Raw genomic sequence first — 20,588 nt, 5'->3', positions numbered from 1 at the left:
CGTGCCGCTGCATTCTGAATCATTTGTAGAGGTTTGACTGTATTAGACGGAAGTCCAGCCAGAAGAGCATTGCAATAGTCCAGCCTAGAAATGACAAGGGCCTGGACAAGAAGTTGTGCAGCATGCTCTGTCAGAAAGGGCCTGATCTTTCTGATGTTATATAGTGCAAACCTGCAAGATCGAGCAGTTTTGTAATGTGGTCTTTGAAGGTCAGCTGATCATCAAAGATTACACCAAGATTTCTGACCGAAGTTGATGGGGTTATTGTTGATGAACCTAACTGGATCGTGAAGTCATGCTGTAGAGTCGGAGTGGCAGGGAGGACAAGAAGCTCAGTCTTTGCCAGGTTGAGCTGCAGGTGATGTTCTTTCATCCATGCCGAGATGTCCGCCAGGCAACCTGAGATCCTTGCAGTTACCGTTGGATCATCTGGTTGAAAAGAGAGGTAGAGCTGTGTGTCATCAGCGTAGCAATGGTATGAGAATCCATGTGCCTGTATGATGGGACCCAGTGATGTAGTGTATGTGGAGAAGAGGAGGGTCCAAGAACTGATCCCTGAGGAACCCCAGTGACCAGTGTATGTGCTTTGGATACCTCACCTCCCAGGCCACCCTGAAAGACCTACCAGTGAGATAGGATTCAAACCAGCGAAGTGGAATGCCAGAGATGCCCAGTGATGAGAGGGTGGACAGGAGTATCTGATGATTGACAGTGTCAAAAGCGGCAGATAGGTCCAGCAGAATGAGGACTGATGATTTGGAATGGGCTTTTGCAATTCGCAGGGCTTCAGTGACCGAGAGAAGCGCAGTCTCAGTTGAATGGCCCTCCTGAAACCTGACTGTTTAGCATCCAGTTTGTCGTTCTGTGAAAGAAACAGTGAGACTTGGTTGAAGACAACTCGTTCAAGTGTTTTCGCTATGAACGGAAGGAGAGAGACAGGTCTGTAGTTTTCTATAAGAGAAGTGTTTAATGTAGGTTTTTTGAGCAGTGGGGTTACCCGAGCCTGCTTGAACGCAATGGGGAAGTTACCTGTGAGTAGGGATGTGTTGATGATGTGTGTGAGTGCAGGTAAGAGTGTGGGTGAGATTGCTTGGAGAAGGTGTGAGGGGATTGGGTCAAGAGGACATGTTGTAGGATGGTTGGAGAGGAGAAGCTTGGATACTTCAGCTTCAGTGAGTGGACAGAAAGAAAAGATGGGAGTTTTAGCAGTGGATGTGGTAGGGTGAGGGTCTTGTGTGCGTGGAGGTGAAAACTGACCACTGATTGATCTAGTTTTGTCTGTAAAGAAAGTGGCAAAGTCATCAGCTGTAATAGAGGTGGAGGGAGGAGGTGGAGGGGACAGAGGAGGAATTAAATGTTCTGAAGAGATTACGCATGTCTGGAGCGCTGTCGATCTTGTTGCGGAAATGTGAGGATTTGGCAGTGTGGACTTTAGCAGAGAAGGATGTGAGCATAGACTGGTACCTACTGAGGTCCGACAGATCGTTTGATTTGCGCCATTTTCTCTCTGCCGCTCTGAGTGTAGTCCGATGTTCACGAAGAACCTCGGATAACCAGGGGTTGGAAGGAGCAGCCCGTGCGGGCCTAGAGGAGAGAGGACAAATGTCGTCTAGACAAGAGGTTAAGGTAGAGCATAAAGTCTCAGTAGCTGCGTTTACATCCAGAGATGAGAAATGGGTGGGTGAAGGAAGAGAGGAGGATACCACAGAGGAAAGATGGGAAGGAGAAAGGGAGCGCAGGTTTCGTCTAAAAGTAACTGGTAGGGGGGTTGGTGGCACAGGAGAAGCAAAGTGTAATGTAAATGTAATGAAGAAATGGTCCGAAGTATGTAGCGGTTGTACCAGAATGTTAAACATGGTGGAGGTGACAATCATTGCTGCTGTCAGTGCTGTTCTCACAACAACTACATCCCTTTGTCTTGTCGCTAAAGTAGTGTATTTATAGGCTAGATATGAACGATCATGCGAAGCATATTGTATGTTTTATAAGCAGTGAAATAAGCATGCATTTGACTGAAATTCCAGAATTGACCATATGCACGGAGCGCTTTTTAGAACTTCCGGATAAAGATAAGCCAGCTCCTAATCTTCCGGTGAAGCTCATTTTATATGTGCTATATATAGGTAGAGACTCTCACAGAAACCTCTCGTGCCTCATTCTTATCAGAATCTGAGAAAAAAATAATTGCAACACCGTAAATAATGACAGCGGCATTAACATACAGTTTCATGTTATTAAAGAACATATAATTTTATATGCAGAGTCTTGTAATCCCAGGAAAGTACCCAGATGTGTAACTGTACATTTAAATGCTGACAAATAAACACTATCGTAACTGTTTAGGCAGTTAGGCTAATCTCTTCAACAACGTCTTAATGGTATTCTTGATAATCAATATCTTACCTTCATAGCCATGAACACATTTTTAAAATCTTATAAAATTTTAATTATTTCTCAACTCTGTGTGGTAAAATTCCCATTATTAAAGGTTCACTTTTCATTCATGAAGACGACATGAAGAAATGTGCCAATAACGTGTCTTGGCGAAAAATAAAGACTTTTTAAGAAGAAAATGAAATTACCGTTATAACCAGGAGATGGCAGTATAAGATCACTCATTGGCTGCAGCTGCCTGCCTAGTTTTTTCACGTCTTCTGATTTATTATAAAATAAATATTACAACAATGTAGTACTTTATCGCACTGAAGTATAAAGTATAGCAAGTGCAGGAAGTCACTTGTCATTTAAAGAAAGAAATAAATAAGGCCAGAGGACAGCCTATCATGCCGAATTATTTAAATACGTAAATACAAAATAAGTTGGTATAATGTTCAATAATGCATTCAATATTTTGAAATGATTAGATTTAATTTAATAACTACATTTTTAAAGTTTTATCCAACACAGACTTGCTGCTGTAGTTTTGTTAGTCTGAATTTAGTCTGAATCACTTAATGCACAGCTCTATTTTGACATCGGCTCGTCAGATGATTCATTCCGTTGCCGCTGTCAATCATAGCAATGACTCGCCGCATGATTTAACGGATTCACTCGCGTAAATTTAACATTCGCTTTTGTCATTCCTGAAACAGTATACGTGGATATTTGGTCCTCTTAGACAAATAAAAATGTTCTCCAAATTGTTAATGGATTATGTAGAGAAACCGAGCAAAGGACGTTCCCCTTTCGGCACAGTACAGTTGACCGGAAATGACTGAGCTGGCTTATCTAAATCCAGGAAGTAATCGTGCATATGGTCAATTGTCAGCGAACTGCATGTATAGCGCGTTGAATGTTTATATGATTGTCAACCAATGGGATGCTACATTTTATTCTTTCCGACATTAAAGCTCTTGAATACGACAAGCTCGTAATCACGATTTCATAAGTGGGAAATAGGAAATTTCCGATAGCACGTGAAGGCAGCATAACACACAGGTTAGGGAATTAACATAACACACAGACAAGGGAATAACATGAATAAACTCCAAAATAAAAAGACATGAAAACAAGAACATGAAACAAAACCCAAAACCCCACGTTACAATGCGATCCATGATGTGTGAGATGATAATATAAAATTAAATAAATATACTGTATATAATATAACGAATAAACATTACCTTGTTATAATAGAGTGTTATAATTTATACAGATAACTATTTTATATGCCAATAAAATAAATATAGTAACCATATTAGAATAATATATTACCTTATATATTACTTATATTAGTGTTTTATAATTAACATATCGTACAACTCTCTCTGTCTCTCTATATAGTATGTTACATTACTATATTGTAATAATATATAATATTGTGCGCAATCTGTCACGCCCACTGGAGTCTTTTCAGTAGGTTACTGAAGTAAACAAACCCTGAAACATAACCTACTCTGGAGCAGGTCATGTTCAGAGAATAAATATACATTAAATAGGCTAAAGCCCCAGCAAAAGTTAAAATGAATGTGTCTGGGGGAAATAGTAAGGAGATATTTGGATTATTAATTAATAATAATCTGGTACACGAAAGCGGGAACACATCACCCCTGTTCTTGCCTCTCTTCACTGGTTACCTGTCCATTTTAGGATTCATTTTAAGATTTTGGTTTTTGTATTTAAATCCCTCAATGGTTTAGCACCTAAATATCTTTCTGCTGACCATTTGCTTTTAGTTGTCCCTCAGGTAAAGTTGAAGAGCAGGGGTGACTGGGCATTTGCAGTGGCAGCCCCGAAGCTTTGGAATAGTTTGCCCCTTTACATTAGACAGGCTCAAACACTTGCTGTTTTTAAATCCAGCCTAAAAACATATTTTTATAGTCTGGCATTTGACGCTATGTGAGAGCTGCTTTCTTTTATTGTTTTATCGTCTCTTATTGTCTTCTCTTGAGTTGTTATCGGTTGTATCTTTGATATTTTTTCTATCCTTTTATGCGTGTACAGCACTTTGATTACCACTTGCTGTTTTTGAAAAACTGCTTTATAAATAAACTTTGACTTGACTTGACAATGATGATAATCTTGAATATTTGATTTAATTAAATGTAATAATTTAAATAAACTATCACTCTGAACTGAATTGGAAATGGATCAGCAGACAGCTTAAAATGTTAATAAAGAACATCTGATAATAAAGACTTTTTAATCTACAAGAGTGCCATGGTCATTCTAAAGTTTTCTTTTAAGGATATAAACTTTGTCAGCTGAAGTTTTAAGTTTGGTTTGAACATGCATCCACAGCATTCGGTGTGGTTTTGCAGCTATCAGAGCACAAATGAAAGCTTCTGCTCTCCTTATTTTTTTCCATTGCCTCATATCATGTTTATATGTAAATTGTATGAATGTCTTTTATCCATCTGATCAAAAGACCTGAAAAAACCCATGTATTTAGCCACCCATTGACCCCCACCCTTGAAAAAACACATTTTAAACCCAGGTGTAAAGAAGGCCCAAATCCGCTGCTCGGCTATTTTGAACTATTTGGGGGTGTTTCTGTGAACTTCAAGATTGCCTTGTTTCTGCAAGTCTTATTACATGATTCCTAAAATGTTTCCTGTCGAGGAAACTTTCCATAATTCGTGTAAAAACAGTTCTCTCATATATGAAAACTCATGTGATACTTAAGAGCTGCTTTATATCTGAAACTCTTTCCACAGTGACCGCATATAAATGGCTTCTCTCCAGTGTGAACTCTCATGTGCCTGCTAAGAGTTCCTTTTCGGTTGAAACATTTTCCACATTGTTGGCATGTGAAAGGTTTCTCTCCTGTGTGAATCCTTATGTGGTCTTCAAAGTGTTGTTTATAACTGAAACTCTTTCCGCACTGAGGGCATGTGTAGGGTTGCTCTCCAGTATGAATTCTCATGTGTCCTTCAAAGTGCCGTTTTTGATGGAAACTCTTTCCACACTGAGGGCATGTGTAGGGTTTCTCTCCATGAATTTTCATATGGACTTTAAGGTTTTCACGTTGATCAAAAGCCTTTCCACACTGTTGGCAGGTAAAATGCTTCTCTCTAGTGTGAATTCTCATGTGTCTGTTTAAGCTTCCTTTTTGAGTGAAACTTATTCCACATTGTTTGCAGGTGAAAAGGCTCTCTCCAGTGTGAACTGTCATGTGGGAATTAAGGTTTCCTTTCCTGTTAAAACTTCTACCACACTGTTGGCATTTGTAAGGCTTATCTCCAGTGTGAACACTCATGTGGACTCCAAGGTTTCCAAGTTGAGTGAAACTCCTTCCACACTGTTGGCATGTGTATGGCTTCTCTCCATTATGAATTCTAACATGTCTTTTAAGAGTTATTTCTCGACTAAAAAGCTTTTCACACTGTTGGCAGGCATAAGGTTTCTCTCCTGTGTGAATTCTCATGTGTCTTTTAATGCCTTGTTTTTGACTAAAACATTTTCCACACTGTTGGCAGGTGAAATTATTACTTCCTGTCTTTTGAGCCTTTCTACTCGAGGAAGTCTTTTCAGTCTGTGAGCAAGTAAAAGATTTTTCTCCAGTTATAAAATCGTGTTGATTCTTATATTGAGCTTTCTCCTCCATTTCATTCAGTTCTGCATTTTCCTCTTTCAGCAACATCAGGTCTAAAGCAAAAAATAAAAATTAAACCCAATTGAATGGCACAAAGCAACAGATGTCAAAATATTCAGACATGTAGAGTGTCAAAACCAACATACAACCAGATCTTATACCTACTAAGCAACTGAAAGAGGCGTTACATGTAATCTGAGACCCACTTCTCAATATTGCTAACTCTTCACTTTCTTTGTCGCAAAAATCATCAAGCTGGCATTTAATCCTTCTGATTAAAGGATTAGTTCACCTCAAGAATAAAAATTTCCTGATAATTTACTCACCCCCATGTCACCCAAGATGTTCATGTCTTTCTTCAGTCTTAAAGAAATGAAGGTTTTGGAGGAAAACATTCCAGGATTTTTCTACATATATTGAACTTCCTCCTTGAAACTTACTAGTAACATATCTGGTGGTGGCCAACGGTTTGAAGGTACAAATTGCATTTACAATGCAGCTTCAAAGGGCTCTACATGATCCCAACTGAAGAATAAGGGTCTTATCTAGTGAAACGATCAGTCATTTTCTAAAATTTTTTTTAAAACGTATACAAATTTTTAACCACAAATGCTGGTCTTGCACTAGCTCTTCATGCATCACGTTAGAAAATTCACGCACCATAAGTTCTTCATCTGTGCACTTCGGTTCAGAAAGGTTGGGTAGGCCATCTCATTTTCTCCTCCAACTTCAAAATCCGACATCGTTGTTTCAACTGTTTTTTTGGATAGGACGTTTGAATTTCTTTGCATGTTCACTTTGTAAACACAGGGTTGGTACTTCCGCCTATGGCACACATGCGTGATTATGTAATGTGAGAGCTTGAGCTAGTGCAACACCAGCATTTGTGGTTAAAAAAAAAAAATATATATATATATATATATATATATATATATATATATATATATATATATATACACAAATTTTTATTTATTTATTTTTTAAATGACCAATTGTTTCATTAGATAAGACCCTTATTCCTCAGCTGAGATTGTGCAGAGCCCTTTGAAGCTGCATTGAAACTGCAATTTGGACCTTTAACCCATTGGGTCAAATTGAAGTTCACTATATACTATATCTTGGATGACATAGGGATGAGTAAATTAGTACCATTAGTAATTATTAGTATATTTTTAAAGAAACTGCTTACAGGGGTTAAAGCAAAAAAAAATTCAGAGCCTGAACTTTTTTCCGGGGATTGCGGGGGTGGACACATAAACAGGGTTATATTTGGCAAACAAAACATTATTTTCTTTGAAACTAACTAGTAACATATCTGCCATTGCCATTAGCCCTTGTCAGGCTCAGACTACAGATTATTGTGGGCTACTTGAAACAGCAATACCAAGAAAGGTTACTCACTACAATATTGTGCAAAACATTTAGGATGCTTTTGATATCAAGTTTTGCTGGTTAGCTTTGTCCTTGACAGGGTACAAGATGACCTATAACCTAAAAACATGAAATTTCTGAAATTGTTTTGTTGAAAAGAAATAATGGTAAATGAAATACTAGGAAATTAATATAAAATAGGAAATATACAAAGACAGTTTACTACAGAAAACTACAGTTCAGTTCAATTAACAATAACATTAAAATGCTCCCAGAACTGGTAACTTAAACAGGGTTCGTACAGATACTGCAAAATTAAATTCCAGGACTTTTCAAGCACTACTTTTGTGGTTTTCAAGGACTAAAATCAGATCTCACTTATCAAACAATATTATTTTTGTCTTTTAAATTCTAATAAATAAACGAATGAAAACAAAATGGAACAAATAAAGTGCATCACATGCAAAGAATGCAATGACCATGGCAACTATAGCAAAGTTATTGCTTTCCTTATGCAAATAGATTTTTTTTTTCATGAATATATGATTGACCTGAAGAATGAAACACTTGATTACATAATCAGGAATATTCATTTTCGATTTGAATTTGTTCATTTAAAATTAGACACTTCAAGCTTCATATACGGTAAAGACTGTACCTCGCTTTAGTTTCTTGCGGATTACATAATCTGAGAATATTCGTTTTCGATTTGAATTCATTCATTTAAAATTAGACACTTTAAGTGTTCAGATACGGGAAAGACTGTACCTCGCTTTAGTTTCATACGGAATACATAATCAGAGAATATTCGTTTTTGATTTGAATTCGTTCATTTGAAAGTAGACACAAGCTTTCTATAGATATATTTCTCATGTCTCTGTGTCAAATATTCGCTGAGTTTGTGACGCGTAGAAAGTTGTTCACGGACACCTAGACGGCAGAAAGTGTTTCATTGTTATTGTCAGTGTACACAAATAAAAGTAGGCCCTTTTTAGATTTGATTGATTTTAGTCTTATCTGTATCTGAGTATTTAAGGTTTCTCTGTGAATCAGGAAAAAATTTAAGTGAATGCTATTGTGTAATTTTACTATATATTATGTTATTTACTCAATATAGTATTATTTTACTTAAAATACTATGTATGGTTATAAAAGTAATCCATAGACTGATCAATATGCTGATTATTACAATACTGGATGTCTTAATACAGATTGTGAGTCTTAAGGGGCCATCCAGTGGACAGTACTGGTGCCTTCCATTAGATTGTACCAGTGAACTTAAATAACCCAATGAACTTTGGGTGATTTCCAGGATATGACAGGTACAAGTAAACAACTTTGATATATGACTCATGTGACCACCTCCAACCAATAGGAGGCCATAGAATAAAAGTTTTTAAGAAATGTCGGATCTGTCCAAATTCCACCATTAAAAATGGACCAGGTGGGCTGGTAATAAATTGTGGCAAACCAGACAGGCATAACCAATAAAAAACCGGAACTACCAAATATGGTTAGCTCAGACAGATATAAAAGTGGATGCCCTGACGGACAGAGATTAGATTCGGCAGCCGTCATCTCGGCTTTGTTGCTGTGGTCAATAAAGTCTTATTTGACCTTATTTGATTTGACATCTGGGACTCTGCTTTTTGAGCTTTATTGACAAATTTGAGAAGACCATTGTTTGTTTCCACAACAATGCGCTGGCGCGCAGAGGGTTAAAGATGCTGCATTCAATTTTATCTTTAGACAGTAAATTTAGATTTCAAATTCAATATTGATTTTAGAACTGTTTAAATTATTTACTGTATGTAACGCAAGTACTTTATAAGTAATTGAGCAGTAATCCCTTACTTTACTTTTTCAGTGGATAAGTAATTTAATTACAGTAACGTGTTACACCCAACACTGACTGTGAACACTAAGGGTGTATTCACACCAGGAAAGTCTGCTAGTTCACTTTTTTTGGTCCAGACCAAATACAATGTTGATTTTTTTCTGTTTGTTTGGTGTGGTTCGCTTTTATACTGCCCTTTTTGCAAGTGAACCAGAAACTGTAAACAAAACCACACGTTTGGTTCATCCATTCAACTGTACTAGAGATCGTTTGGAAGCAGACCGAGACCACCTCTTCAGCTGGGTCTCGGTACAGTTGTTTGGTCCGCACCCGAGTGCGATTGCTGTATTCACACCTGCCCAAAAGATCCACAACAAAGGGGGAAACGAACTTGAGTTCGATTCAATCGAACCAAACAAGACAGGTGTGAATACTCCCTAAAAGGACTGAGGTCACTTTCAGCTGGTTCCCTTTCTGGTTTACTACTTGATCTTTTTTAGGGGTCTGAGCACAGTTCACGTGATTTTTAGTCTGCATGTGAACACTCCAAATGATCTCAGACTCCTCAGAAGCGAACTGAGTCGAGACCATCTCGGCAGGTCGTCCAAGTACGGTTCGCTTTCGGCTAAAGGTACGGTTCACTAAAAATGTGCATTGTGAACACAAATCATCCCAGGCTCACTTGATTTTTCCATTTGCGAAATTCCGATGTAGTTTGTTTATCAGATGTCTCCGCACAAATCAGCTGTTCATAATGGCTGCTTCTTCTGGCAGATCTCTACCAATTATTCGCTCACAACATACACTCGTTTCAACCGCTTCCAAACTGTGTGAGAGACGTGGCTGTGCGTCTGGCCAGTTTAAACTTTTTGATACGTTTTTACGAGCACACACATCCCAGGGGGTTAAACTACAATCTATTTAAAGTCTATTGTGTTTCAACACCAATGGTTCACATAAACACTGCTGGTTTTGTCTCAATCAAATGTAAACATCTGGGAAAGAAATCACATGTGTATCAATATACTGATCTGTGCATTACAGTTGTTCTAGTCCAGCAGCCTAATATGAGAATCAGTATAGAATATTATTCATGCGATTTAATAATATGCTGTTTTATTTATTTATTTTTTTACATTTGATTATTCCATTTCTTACTTGAATGGTGCTTTTAAGGATACCTACTGTACCTGAAAAATTTAAGGCCGTTTATTACATTTTCCTTTATTTACTTTATTTGTCCTATCTTAATGTCATCAATATCTTATGCTATAAAATAAACAAGGAAACAAGGAACCCGATTCAAAATAAATATTATTTACAAGGGTGTACTTACCTGTATATTTTTGAGCAAAAGATAAACTTCGAGAAATTTTCCACGTTCAATGGTAAGCTCATTCAACAGTATTTGTAGCACAGTATTTGTAGCACAGTGTGATTCATGAAACATTCATATGCCATCGTACGAAGGATTGCACGTTGATAAATGTGGCGGCAGAAAACAATTGCCATTTGAATATCACGCCCCTACAAACACCCCGGTTTAGAAGCCTTGCCCCTAGAGATTACGACACGGAGAAACGAAACCCGGCCAAAAAGAGAAAGCAATCTCATGAAAGAGAAATTGACTTTACTCCAAAATCACCCGTTAATCTTGTAATAACAAACAATTTGGCTACATTAATTCATGTAATTTATATGTATATTAAAATATTAGTAAATATTTATAATAATTTAACAGTATTTTGAACAGAACAAGAATTAAAATTATATATTAAACTATAAAATAAAACACAAACAGTGGCAAACAGCATACAAATGTCAAGCAAAACTGAAACGGCATTGGGCTCACAAGCCAGTCTCACAAGCCTGTCCATTTTTGCCGTATTTGTAACATTTGGTTGCTTACTATTATTAACAAGACTTTATACTTCACTCGTGTTCTAATATCTGTGTAAAATCCTTCACATGCGCAAAAATGTTTGTTTTGGTGCTGCAAGCTGATTTTACAGCAGACTTTTTAAAATAAAGTGTAACTTTTATGTTTGGTTGACTGCATTTTAGTTTGATGATGAATGGCTGAAATGTCAGGCAACTCTAAAACTAATGTTGTTTGTGTGTGCAACACATCAGATGGATTAAATCAAATAAAGATATAAAGAAAATAAATAAAATGCATTAAGAGTGTCACAAAAACGAGTGTAGCCTATACTTGTTGCAGTTTTTTTCCCCCTTTTGTTAATCTGTTAATTATATTATAGCCTATTATATATTTTGTGTGGTCCTATTTATTTAATTCCTTTGTCCTTTGTCCTTTGGTCCACTTATGGCTCTTTTCCACTGCATGGTACGGCACGGTACGGTTCAGTACGGCTCACTTTTGGGGGGGGGTTTCCACTGGGTACAGTACCTGGTACTTTTTTTAGTACCACCTTGGCAGGGGTTCCAAGCGAACCGTACCGTTACCAAAACATGACGTGTAAACTCAGCTGATCACTGATTGGCCGGAGAAAATAGTCACTCCCTGCGTCATTGAACTTGCGGCACGAGACACAACAGACCTGCTAGATTTAAATCAGCACAGCCAGCGAAGGATCGAATGCAACTGTTTTGAATAAGCAAAAAATGGCTGTTTCATTGTCTGTTGAGGAAGTACAGACGTTTCTTTCGTTCATAGCTGAGGAGCGGATCCAACGAGAGCTTGATGGAGCGACGCGGAATTAAAACGTCTTTCAGGAGTCACGGCAGTAGAGGCGGCACAACTATAACGACATGTAAATAATCCCGCCCACTCTAAAGTGGTACTAAACTGCAGTGGAAACGCAAACCGAGCCGAACTGAGCTGTGCCGTGCCGTTGTGAACCGTGCCGAGCCGAGTCGTACCACGCAGTGGAAAAGCGCCATTAAAGGGGTCTGGGTTCGGTTCTTTTAACCCTCATACCCTATTCACATAACAGCCCTTAATTGTTTGTTCGTGGACAAATGTGGGCACAGAGGTCTCAGGTGTCATCCAATTTTTTATTTATTATAAATGTTATATCAATGTCTTTGATAAAATTTATTCTATCCATTTATGGTATTTTTTTTTATTTTGGGGGTATTTTTGAATTTATTTACCTCTAAAAGTACCACAATTTCTATATAAATAATGCTTATTTTATGTTATATTTATTATTTCTTTACCTACATTAAAAATATCATTCCACTAAGTTCTGAGAGTTAAATCCTGAAGATGAAGTGTTTTTGCTGGCATCTAGTGCCTTATATTGGTATTAAATTAAGAATAAAAAACAATAATATCAATAGCCACTAGATGGCTATAGTACTACTCATACTCAATGGCTGCATATAGACTGAACTGAACCACTGTATAAAATCAATTTGACCTCTTAAGTTTTTGACTATCACAAGTTAAAATTGTAATTTTAAAAAAATCTGTTAGGTGAGACTATACAAAGATGTCAAAATATGCTTAGATAAATATGACCATGCTATAAGGAAAAGACAAAGTAGTAGAACATTTATCATTTATTTCAAACAAAAAACATAAAATTTCAATAACTAATTAGTACCAAACGGGTAAGAATATACATAACAACAACTAAATAAGTGTTAGCTAAGAACAGGAAAGAACAAACAAACAGGTAAGAACAAACAGTAATAGTTATTTACATTATTTACATTATTTACATGCACTTGTGGCAGGTGGTAATTGTAACTGAATGTTCTTTGCAGATATATTCTCTGCATTTTGGACATACAGTGCTGGTTTTCTTCCTGTTGGAAGTGCAGACATGGCACCTTTTTCTTTTTGTTGGAGGAGTTGCTGTTGATGTGCTAGGGATGCTTTCTGAGGAGGGTTGTCCTCTGATCTGATTCAGCATCCTCAGAGAGGCTGCTCCACGGGGAACACTCTTCCTTCTCTGAATCAGTGGGGACACCAGAGCCTTCCCAAGCTCTTCCAAAAAGATCCGCCTTCTGAAGGTCTTTCCTGCATTCCAGGCAGGGTTGATTCCCGACCACAGGACGAAGGCATTCAGGGCTGACACATCCAGCATGTTTGAAAAGACCACCATGGGCCAACGGTTGGATTTGCGCTTACATGTGTAAGCAGCGACCATCTTGAATAATACACACAGAAAAAGAATAAAATCAAACACTATACTGACAAAAGTACATTTACATTTTTTCACTTAGCAACTCATCCATTTGTTACAAATTATAAACTGCAAGCAATTTGTCATAGGAAAATGAGTAAACAATGCAAAAATTTTTTTTGTAAAATACCTGGTCAAGGCAGTCCACTCCACCTTTCGTCTTGTTGTAATCCAGGATTACATCTGGCTTCCTGTCTTCCCCTGTGCTGACTGTGGCTGCCTTGTGAACTGTGCTCATCAAGAGCACATTTTTGTTTTTCTTTGGACAGTAAGACACAAGTGTGTGTGTACTGGTAAATGCAAACACTGAAGAGAATTTCTCTCTGCCCCTTATTTTCACAAGCGCGGATGGGAGCTCAGGCTTGTTCCTCCTCACCGTTCCCAGCATGCCCAGTTTTCTCTTCAGGAGCTCCTGGCCAAGGGCATACGACGTGAAATAATTGTCACACGTGATAGTGTGCCCTTGGAGACCCGCGGACATATCGAGGACAACGCGCATTCCCAGGTTTTTTTCCCGCTGCCCATTAGCTGGTTTGCCGGTATAAGTTTGCATATTATATGCATAACTGGTCTTAGCATCGCAGGCTGCCCAGATTTTGATGCCATATCTGGCTGGTTTGCTTGGCATGTACTGCTTGAAGCTACAGCGTCCTCTGAAAGGTACCAGGCATTCATCTACTGTAACTTCTTGGCCTGGGTTGTACATTTTAGGCAGATTTTCGACCCATTTGTCCAAGATTTTTCGTATGGCAGCCAGTTTGTCGTCTCTCCAGCGGTCAGGTCTTGTGTCTCGGTTGTCAAACCGGATGACCCTTGTCATGATTTCAAATGCACCAAGAGACATTGTAGCACGAAAAATGGCTCTCCCTGTGTCTGCATTCCACAAGCTTCTTGTGGCCTCGTCGTGAGCGATAAACACCGCCAGCAAAAGCAGACCAATGTAGGCCTGTATGTCCACCCAGTCCACCTCTTTCCATGACTCCCCATACACTCTTTTCCCCTCTAAATTTGTCATGTCAATCAGTGTTTTTTGAGTTTCCTCAGGAAAAAAAAGCTCAAAAGCTGACCTTACGTCGTCCATACGCGAACAGGCATATCTGGTTGGCCCAGGGGTCATCTTCATTACGTGCTCTGCAGGTGCTCTCCCTGGTGTCTGGTCAGGTGCAGTAGCCGTCCAGATGATTTCTCCATTTTAGATGCATAAGTTAGTATGCCAGGATCCTCTTCCTCAGAGTCTTCATCTGTGTCGACATAATCTGGGTCAAACTCAGTCTGACTGTCCGTTTCAGATCCTTGATCCTCTGCTGACTCCAAACCACAGTCTGGCATGCCTCCTTCCTCCCCACTGGATTCCAGGAGAATATCCAGGGTCTCTGCTGCACTATACCTCTTACTCATTGTGCTGTTTGCAGTGAACTGATAAAATAACTGCCACTACAGGTTTAGGTAGCATATGCTGCATAAACGTTTTGTATCTAAGTATCAACAAACCTTGCAGTAGCACTTTGATCTGACTCTGAAGTGTGTGCGTGTGTGAGAGAGAGTCTGTGGATGATTGGATCATACCAAAAAACATGGTCAGACATTGGCTCATTAAATTTTTTGTTTTTGTATGTGTGAGTAAGTTTTTATTTGAAAGCTCTGAGCTCTGTCATAGGCTCATTGAATGCATTGTTTGTGTTTGTGTGTGTGTATGAGTGAGAGTTTTTGCCATGTTCAGAATGTTGAACAGGATCAGCCCTTCATTTGTGTGTATGTTAGATATACATTGTATTGGATTTATTGATTTTATTTTACAAAAAAACAACAAGAATGCTCTGAATTACAGGTTTTCCCATTCATTCCTATGGGTGCCCATTTTTGTCCACGAACAAACAATTAAGGAGTTTTTTTTTTTCACCCACTTAACATTGTAGAATCGAGTCATTTTTGTGTGTGTGTGTTCAGGTGGTAAACTTAGGAAAAGTAGCCAAGTCTTGTACCGCTCAGATCAAGGGAAGTATTTTTAAAAAATAAATCAAAATTATTTTGCCCACATTTGTCCCCAATAGGGTTTTAGGGTTAAAGAGGACTCGGGTGTGAAAACACCTTAAGTGAACTGGGTTTGGTTCCTTTAAAACAAACTATATGTGAAAACACCCAGAGTAGGTTGGGAATCGAAAATCATTTGGGCTGCAGGGTGATATGACTGTGCTACTTGTTGTCAAATTAAAAATTCGATTCCGCCTATCGATTCCTATGCACCTTTTTTTTCTTTATTTGTGAGGACCCGACCTAGCGATCTGCCAGGACCTTACTCGCTAATCTAAGCGCTCCAAAGTTTGGCTATACTTGTGATCAGAAGCCAAAAAAGCTAAGTATAATATCTGTGATAGCTAAAAAAGTTGCAAGAGAGGTGTCATCACCAAAATGACAAAGCACTTTAATTTAATAAATCGTTAAAGACCACGAACGCGATTCAAACACCAACGTGATTCTATTCCTAAATTACAATGATTTGTCTGTTTCACTCCTCGACCTTTGACGTGTGCAATCACAATGTTGTGATCACTTGGTTCGTCTGTGCAGCGTACGATCACACCAGTCAGTGTGATTTGAACATTTAAATTTGCGTTTGCGCTGCTGCTGACCTGAAGAGAGCAGCTGTCATCTGTCATGAATGAAACAGCCTCATAGTCTTTTCAACCACACAGCATTATTATTTCTGTTACAAACATTCAAATCACAGAAGTACTGGGATAAAAGTTTATAGTGCAGATATATACTCTGATGTGTACGGTAGCGATTAAAATAGAGTAAACCACCTTTTGAAAGTAATTTGACACTTCAAAAGAAGATTTAGCAATTGCATTGTTACTCCAGGTGGAGAAAAGGGGCTGTTAAAATGATTTGTCTTTGAATCATACAAGAGATTTGTTCAAGAATGCGGATTCATCCAGTAATGACAAGTACATCTTGAGTGAGTCATTGATTCATTGTGTTTGATTAGGGTTGGAGCTAAACTCTGCAGGACAGCGGCACTCCAGGACTGACATTGCCTATCTCTGCTTTAAAATCATGAGAGAACCACAACTTCCATTGGGAAAAAAACAAACAAACAAACAAAACGTTTTTTTGTGTTTTATTGCCAGTAGCGCATATTTATTTATTTATTTTTTCCTCGCTTTGTGGGAGTATACTTGTATATGTGATTGAATGTGTACTTAATTGGGGTGATTGCCTGTTACTTATAAAGAATTGTACTTCAGTTCACTTAATTTGTGCCTGACGAAGACCTGATGGTCGGAACGTTGCAATAAAATTTTGTATGGAGCAGTTATATCAGTGTGTGGACATTACTTCTGTATTTTACATCTCTCTTCTAGCATTGTCATTTCTGCAATAGATCCTTTTTGAAAACCTCAAGCTTGGCAGATGGAAGAGCTTTGGCTGCAACTTTTGTTATCAGCCTGCACCATCTCGACTACTGGACTTGTCTTTGGGCACCCAGTGTGGAGGACCCTCCATTGATGTTGGTCCGAGTGGCCGCCACTCCAGAGTCTGCCTGCTCCACCCTGGTCACTTGCTTCATCTCAGGCTGCGTTCCAGTTAATTTTTTATGCCCTTCACTCGCAAACTTCCCTCTGTCTCGTTTACTCGGATGTACGTCATTGATTACGTTGCACGAGTTCCCACTACTGGCGGAACCCTTGCAATGGGCTGAACTGGAACATCCTAAGCCCTTGATAACTTAGAAAGTTTTCTGTCTGAGATTTGTCGCACCGTGCAGCATTCAGTGTAGACAGCATCACTGATTATAATGACTTCTATAGTATTTTGTCGTGCCGCTCACGTCCGGTGTAGACACGGTGTAATATTGGTTTTGCTTTGCTTCACAGAACTAATCGTTGCCTGGGTTGCGTAGGCTACGTATGTGTGGGGCGGAGCTATCAAAATAGGGGCGAGACCCTTTTGGACTAGGGGCGTGTTTGTTTTGGTGATTTCAAATATCAACATTGGCTTCCAGAAATCGCTTACCCCACCTTTAAATGTTACACAAAATAACTTTTGTTTAGTCTACTTCTGCATTTTGTTTTTTTCATATGTCTATTTCTGTAGAGTTGGACATTTGAATAAGGATCAAATGAGCGAGTTCAGCTTTGAGAATGAAAACCAACCTGTTTGTTCCTCAGTATCTTTATGTTTGACTCTGAATGTTTCTTCAATCTTCACGTCTTCACTCTCTTTAATAAATGCCATCTTTGTTAGTTCCTCAGTATCTTCCTGCTTGATTCTGAATACTTCTTCAATCCTCATGTCTTCACTCTCCTCTTTAATAAACGCCATCTTTATAATAGTGTGTCACGTGGATCTCAGCTGCTTCAGCAGGAGTTTTTCCTGTGCATTTAAGATGAGAATAGTTAATAAAGAAAAATGAATGCAAACTAAATCTCTGGGTGTGTCTCAAACTCCCTAGTTCAGTAGTCAGCGTCTTGCATTCAGAGAAGCATTCCGTATGAAAGCTATCCGGAACGCAGTTTGTACACCTTTTATATAACTAACTAAAACACAAAAACGATATGTGGTACAGAACAAATATTTTAAGCATCCCTTATTTGCCTTTTTAGAAGTTGGCAACCCTACTGGTAATTGATTCAGAGTGATAGTTAATGGCCTTAAATCACCCCATTAAAATATATTATACAGAAAGTTCATATTTATGTGTTTATTATTTATATTTGGTATTCAATTATTTGTACATAATATCTAATAGATTCCACTTTCATGAAACCATTTGCAGTTGGTTTGTAAGTTGTAATTACACACAATTGTGTTTGTTCTCGTTTGTCGTCAGCATGAGCTGATTCGAGCGCTTCGAATCACTGAATCATTTTACGAATGATTTGATTCAGTTGATTCAGCATTTCTTTTTCTTTTTTTTTTACTCTGTTTCTCTCTCATCACTTCTTTCCAGTATTTGAACGATGTGCTGATTCATGATATACAGGGAGCAAAATGAGACACACCTTTTCTGTTACTCGTGTGGATGCGCTTTACTCATAAAAATAACGTTAAAGGGGGGGTACAATGCTGTTTCATGCATTCAGAGTTGTTTACACTGTTAAAGAGTTGGATTCGCATGCTAAGCATGGACAAATTGTGTCTTATTGTGTACATACATGTTGTTACATTGTACTTATGCTTTTAAAAATACCTATATGTAATTACATTTGTAATTAATTTCTGTAATTACATTTATAATTACACCGTTGATCTATCCCTTACACCTTAACCCACCCTTAAACCTACCCAGACCACCAAACCTGTCCCTAACCTCACCCGTATCCCACCTCAATAGCAGCAAAAGTGTTTTGCAATACAATATAAACACAATAAGTACATTGTACATATTTTTTTGATGTAAGTACATAGTAGTTAAGGCCACCTAATATAAAGTGTGAACCAATGTGTTATTTGAACAATTACAATTAATTATTTTTCGAGCCATCAATGTGGCAATATTTGTTTTTTAATTAATTATATAGAATTCCAAGCACCACAAAACTGCTCGTCCCCACAGCCATGTACAGAGGGAAAGTGCTTTATTTTGACGTCAAAAACAGGTTTTTCTACCATTTAAAATACAATAATGTATTCATAACTATCAAATATATCATATAAATGGCATAAAAAAACGAAATGCTGAATAAATATTGTAAAATATATAATGAAAATAGTGGTCCCCTGGAGTTGTGTCACTGGTGTTACCGTTTAACAAAAATCATTTATTTTGAAATAAAAATCACACTGATGACATCACTTGTCTTCCTTCCTCCTATTTGTAACCATGGCTTCCTGAAGATCTATGAAAAAAGGCCCATGTTTAGTCCACTGTTTCTTTTCAGTTCTGAGAAATATTCTCATTTATCTCATGATTTCATATGAAGCTTTTATTTGACGTCACTGGTATGACCTACTTTATTGTCAGGGAATTGTTAAAAAAACTATAATACAGATGGATTAAACGATTTACTTTAGTGAGTATACCATGATTGACAACATGTGGCTTGATACCTTGCAGCAGAAATTTTGTAAAACGCATTTTTCATGAAAATTGTCACTGGTGTTACCTTCCTTGTGGATAACACCAGTGAAGATCAGTATATCAGGTCTTATGTATGTCACTGGTGTTACTGTGTTTTTTTTCTGTCACATTAAATAAATTTATTTCATTTTCATTATTTTTCTGTAATCTACATGTGCTGAAAATAAATTGAGAAATAATATTTCATAAAAACCTTCAATATTGCTAAAGAAGGTAACACCAGTGACAAAAAAATGGTACATGTTTTTTTATACATCTTTAAATAATTGCACAAAAAATATATATTTTTAAATCTTTAAGCTGTCATTTATATTCATTCATAAAGTCAAAAGGTAATCTAATAGTGGGCATTTCTGTAGAGTGACCCTACAACATTATATTTAGGAATAATTAATTTATTTTACATAGCTTGTAAAAAAAACAAAAAACATTTAAATTGACATAACAGTTTGCATTGATTTCAGTACTTAAAACCACAAACCTTCCTTCAGGTGAATCACAACAGATGAAGAGCACGGCGCAGCTTTATGACCTCACATCACCTAAGCAAAATAAAAGTCCCATTCATATGCTACTGCTTCTTTTTCTTCTGCGGTTGGTAGACCAACTCAAATAGTGCATTCCGGCCACCTACTGGAAAGAAGTGTGAAGTACATAATAGTAGGAATCTGAAACAAGAACTAAAAACCCCTAAATTCTATTAATCAATGCTGTTTCTTTCAAATAATTCATTATAAATTATAGATTGCTTAGGTCCATCTCCTAATCTGAAGTGTCAAATTATAATTAATTGAAATCGTGCTCTTTCATATGTCTCACATTTAATGAGTACGTTCTACTGTTTCTGTTTGACCACATTTTTCAGTTTTATTGTTTCCCTACTCTATGCAGAGCTTGGTTTAATGAACAATGTCCGATACGCATTCTTGAAATTAATACATCCTCTTTTCTTCTTCTTTCTACACCAACCTTTTCTTGTATGCAAAGCAAATGTCTACCCTTTAATCCACTTTCCCACTCCTTCTGCCATTTCTATCTTATTTCATTTGCTATTATACTTGTTACTTCTGTTTTACTTAATGCCACTTCAACCTCAATTTGTGA

The 20,588-nt window shown here is 37.7% G+C and overlaps 2 protein-coding genes across 3 annotated transcripts; both read right to left on the bottom strand.

Moving 5' to 3' along the window:
- Positions 1 to 1,340: 1,340 nt before the first annotated feature.
- Positions 1,341 to 20,021, bottom strand: LOC131539398 (gastrula zinc finger protein XlCGF8.2DB-like). 2 transcript variants are annotated; one of them, XM_058773971.1, is made up of 3 exons: positions 19,966 to 20,021; positions 17,557 to 17,776; positions 1,341 to 6,087 (listed from the first exon to the last, which is right to left on the bottom strand). In XM_058773971.1, exons 2-3 carry the CDS (start codon positions 17,723 to 17,725, stop codon positions 5,096 to 5,098), a joined length of 1,161 nt encoding a protein of 386 aa, XP_058629954.1. In that variant the 5' UTR covers positions 17,726 to 17,776; positions 19,966 to 20,021; the 3' UTR covers positions 1,341 to 5,095. The 2 variants fall into 2 exon arrangements, with proteins under 2 accessions (XP_058629954.1, XP_058629955.1); XM_058773972.1 differs by lacking the exon at positions 19,966 to 20,021 and having other exon boundaries at positions 17,557 to 18,563.
- Positions 13,455 to 14,254, bottom strand: LOC131539432 (piggyBac transposable element-derived protein 4-like). The gene has a single exon (XM_058774041.1). It carries the CDS (start codon positions 14,241 to 14,243, stop codon positions 13,455 to 13,457), a length of 789 nt encoding a protein of 262 aa, XP_058630024.1. The 5' UTR covers positions 14,244 to 14,254.
- Positions 20,022 to 20,588: the final 567 nt, after the last annotated feature.

Source organism: Onychostoma macrolepis, chromosome 04, assembly GCF_012432095.1.
Source record: "Onychostoma macrolepis isolate SWU-2019 chromosome 04, ASM1243209v1, whole genome shotgun sequence".
NCBI lineage: Eukaryota > Metazoa > Chordata > Actinopteri > Cypriniformes > Cyprinidae > Onychostoma > Onychostoma macrolepis.
The sequence above is the reverse complement of the archived record's forward strand: the minus strand, read 5'-3'. Positions and strand labels throughout refer to the sequence as shown.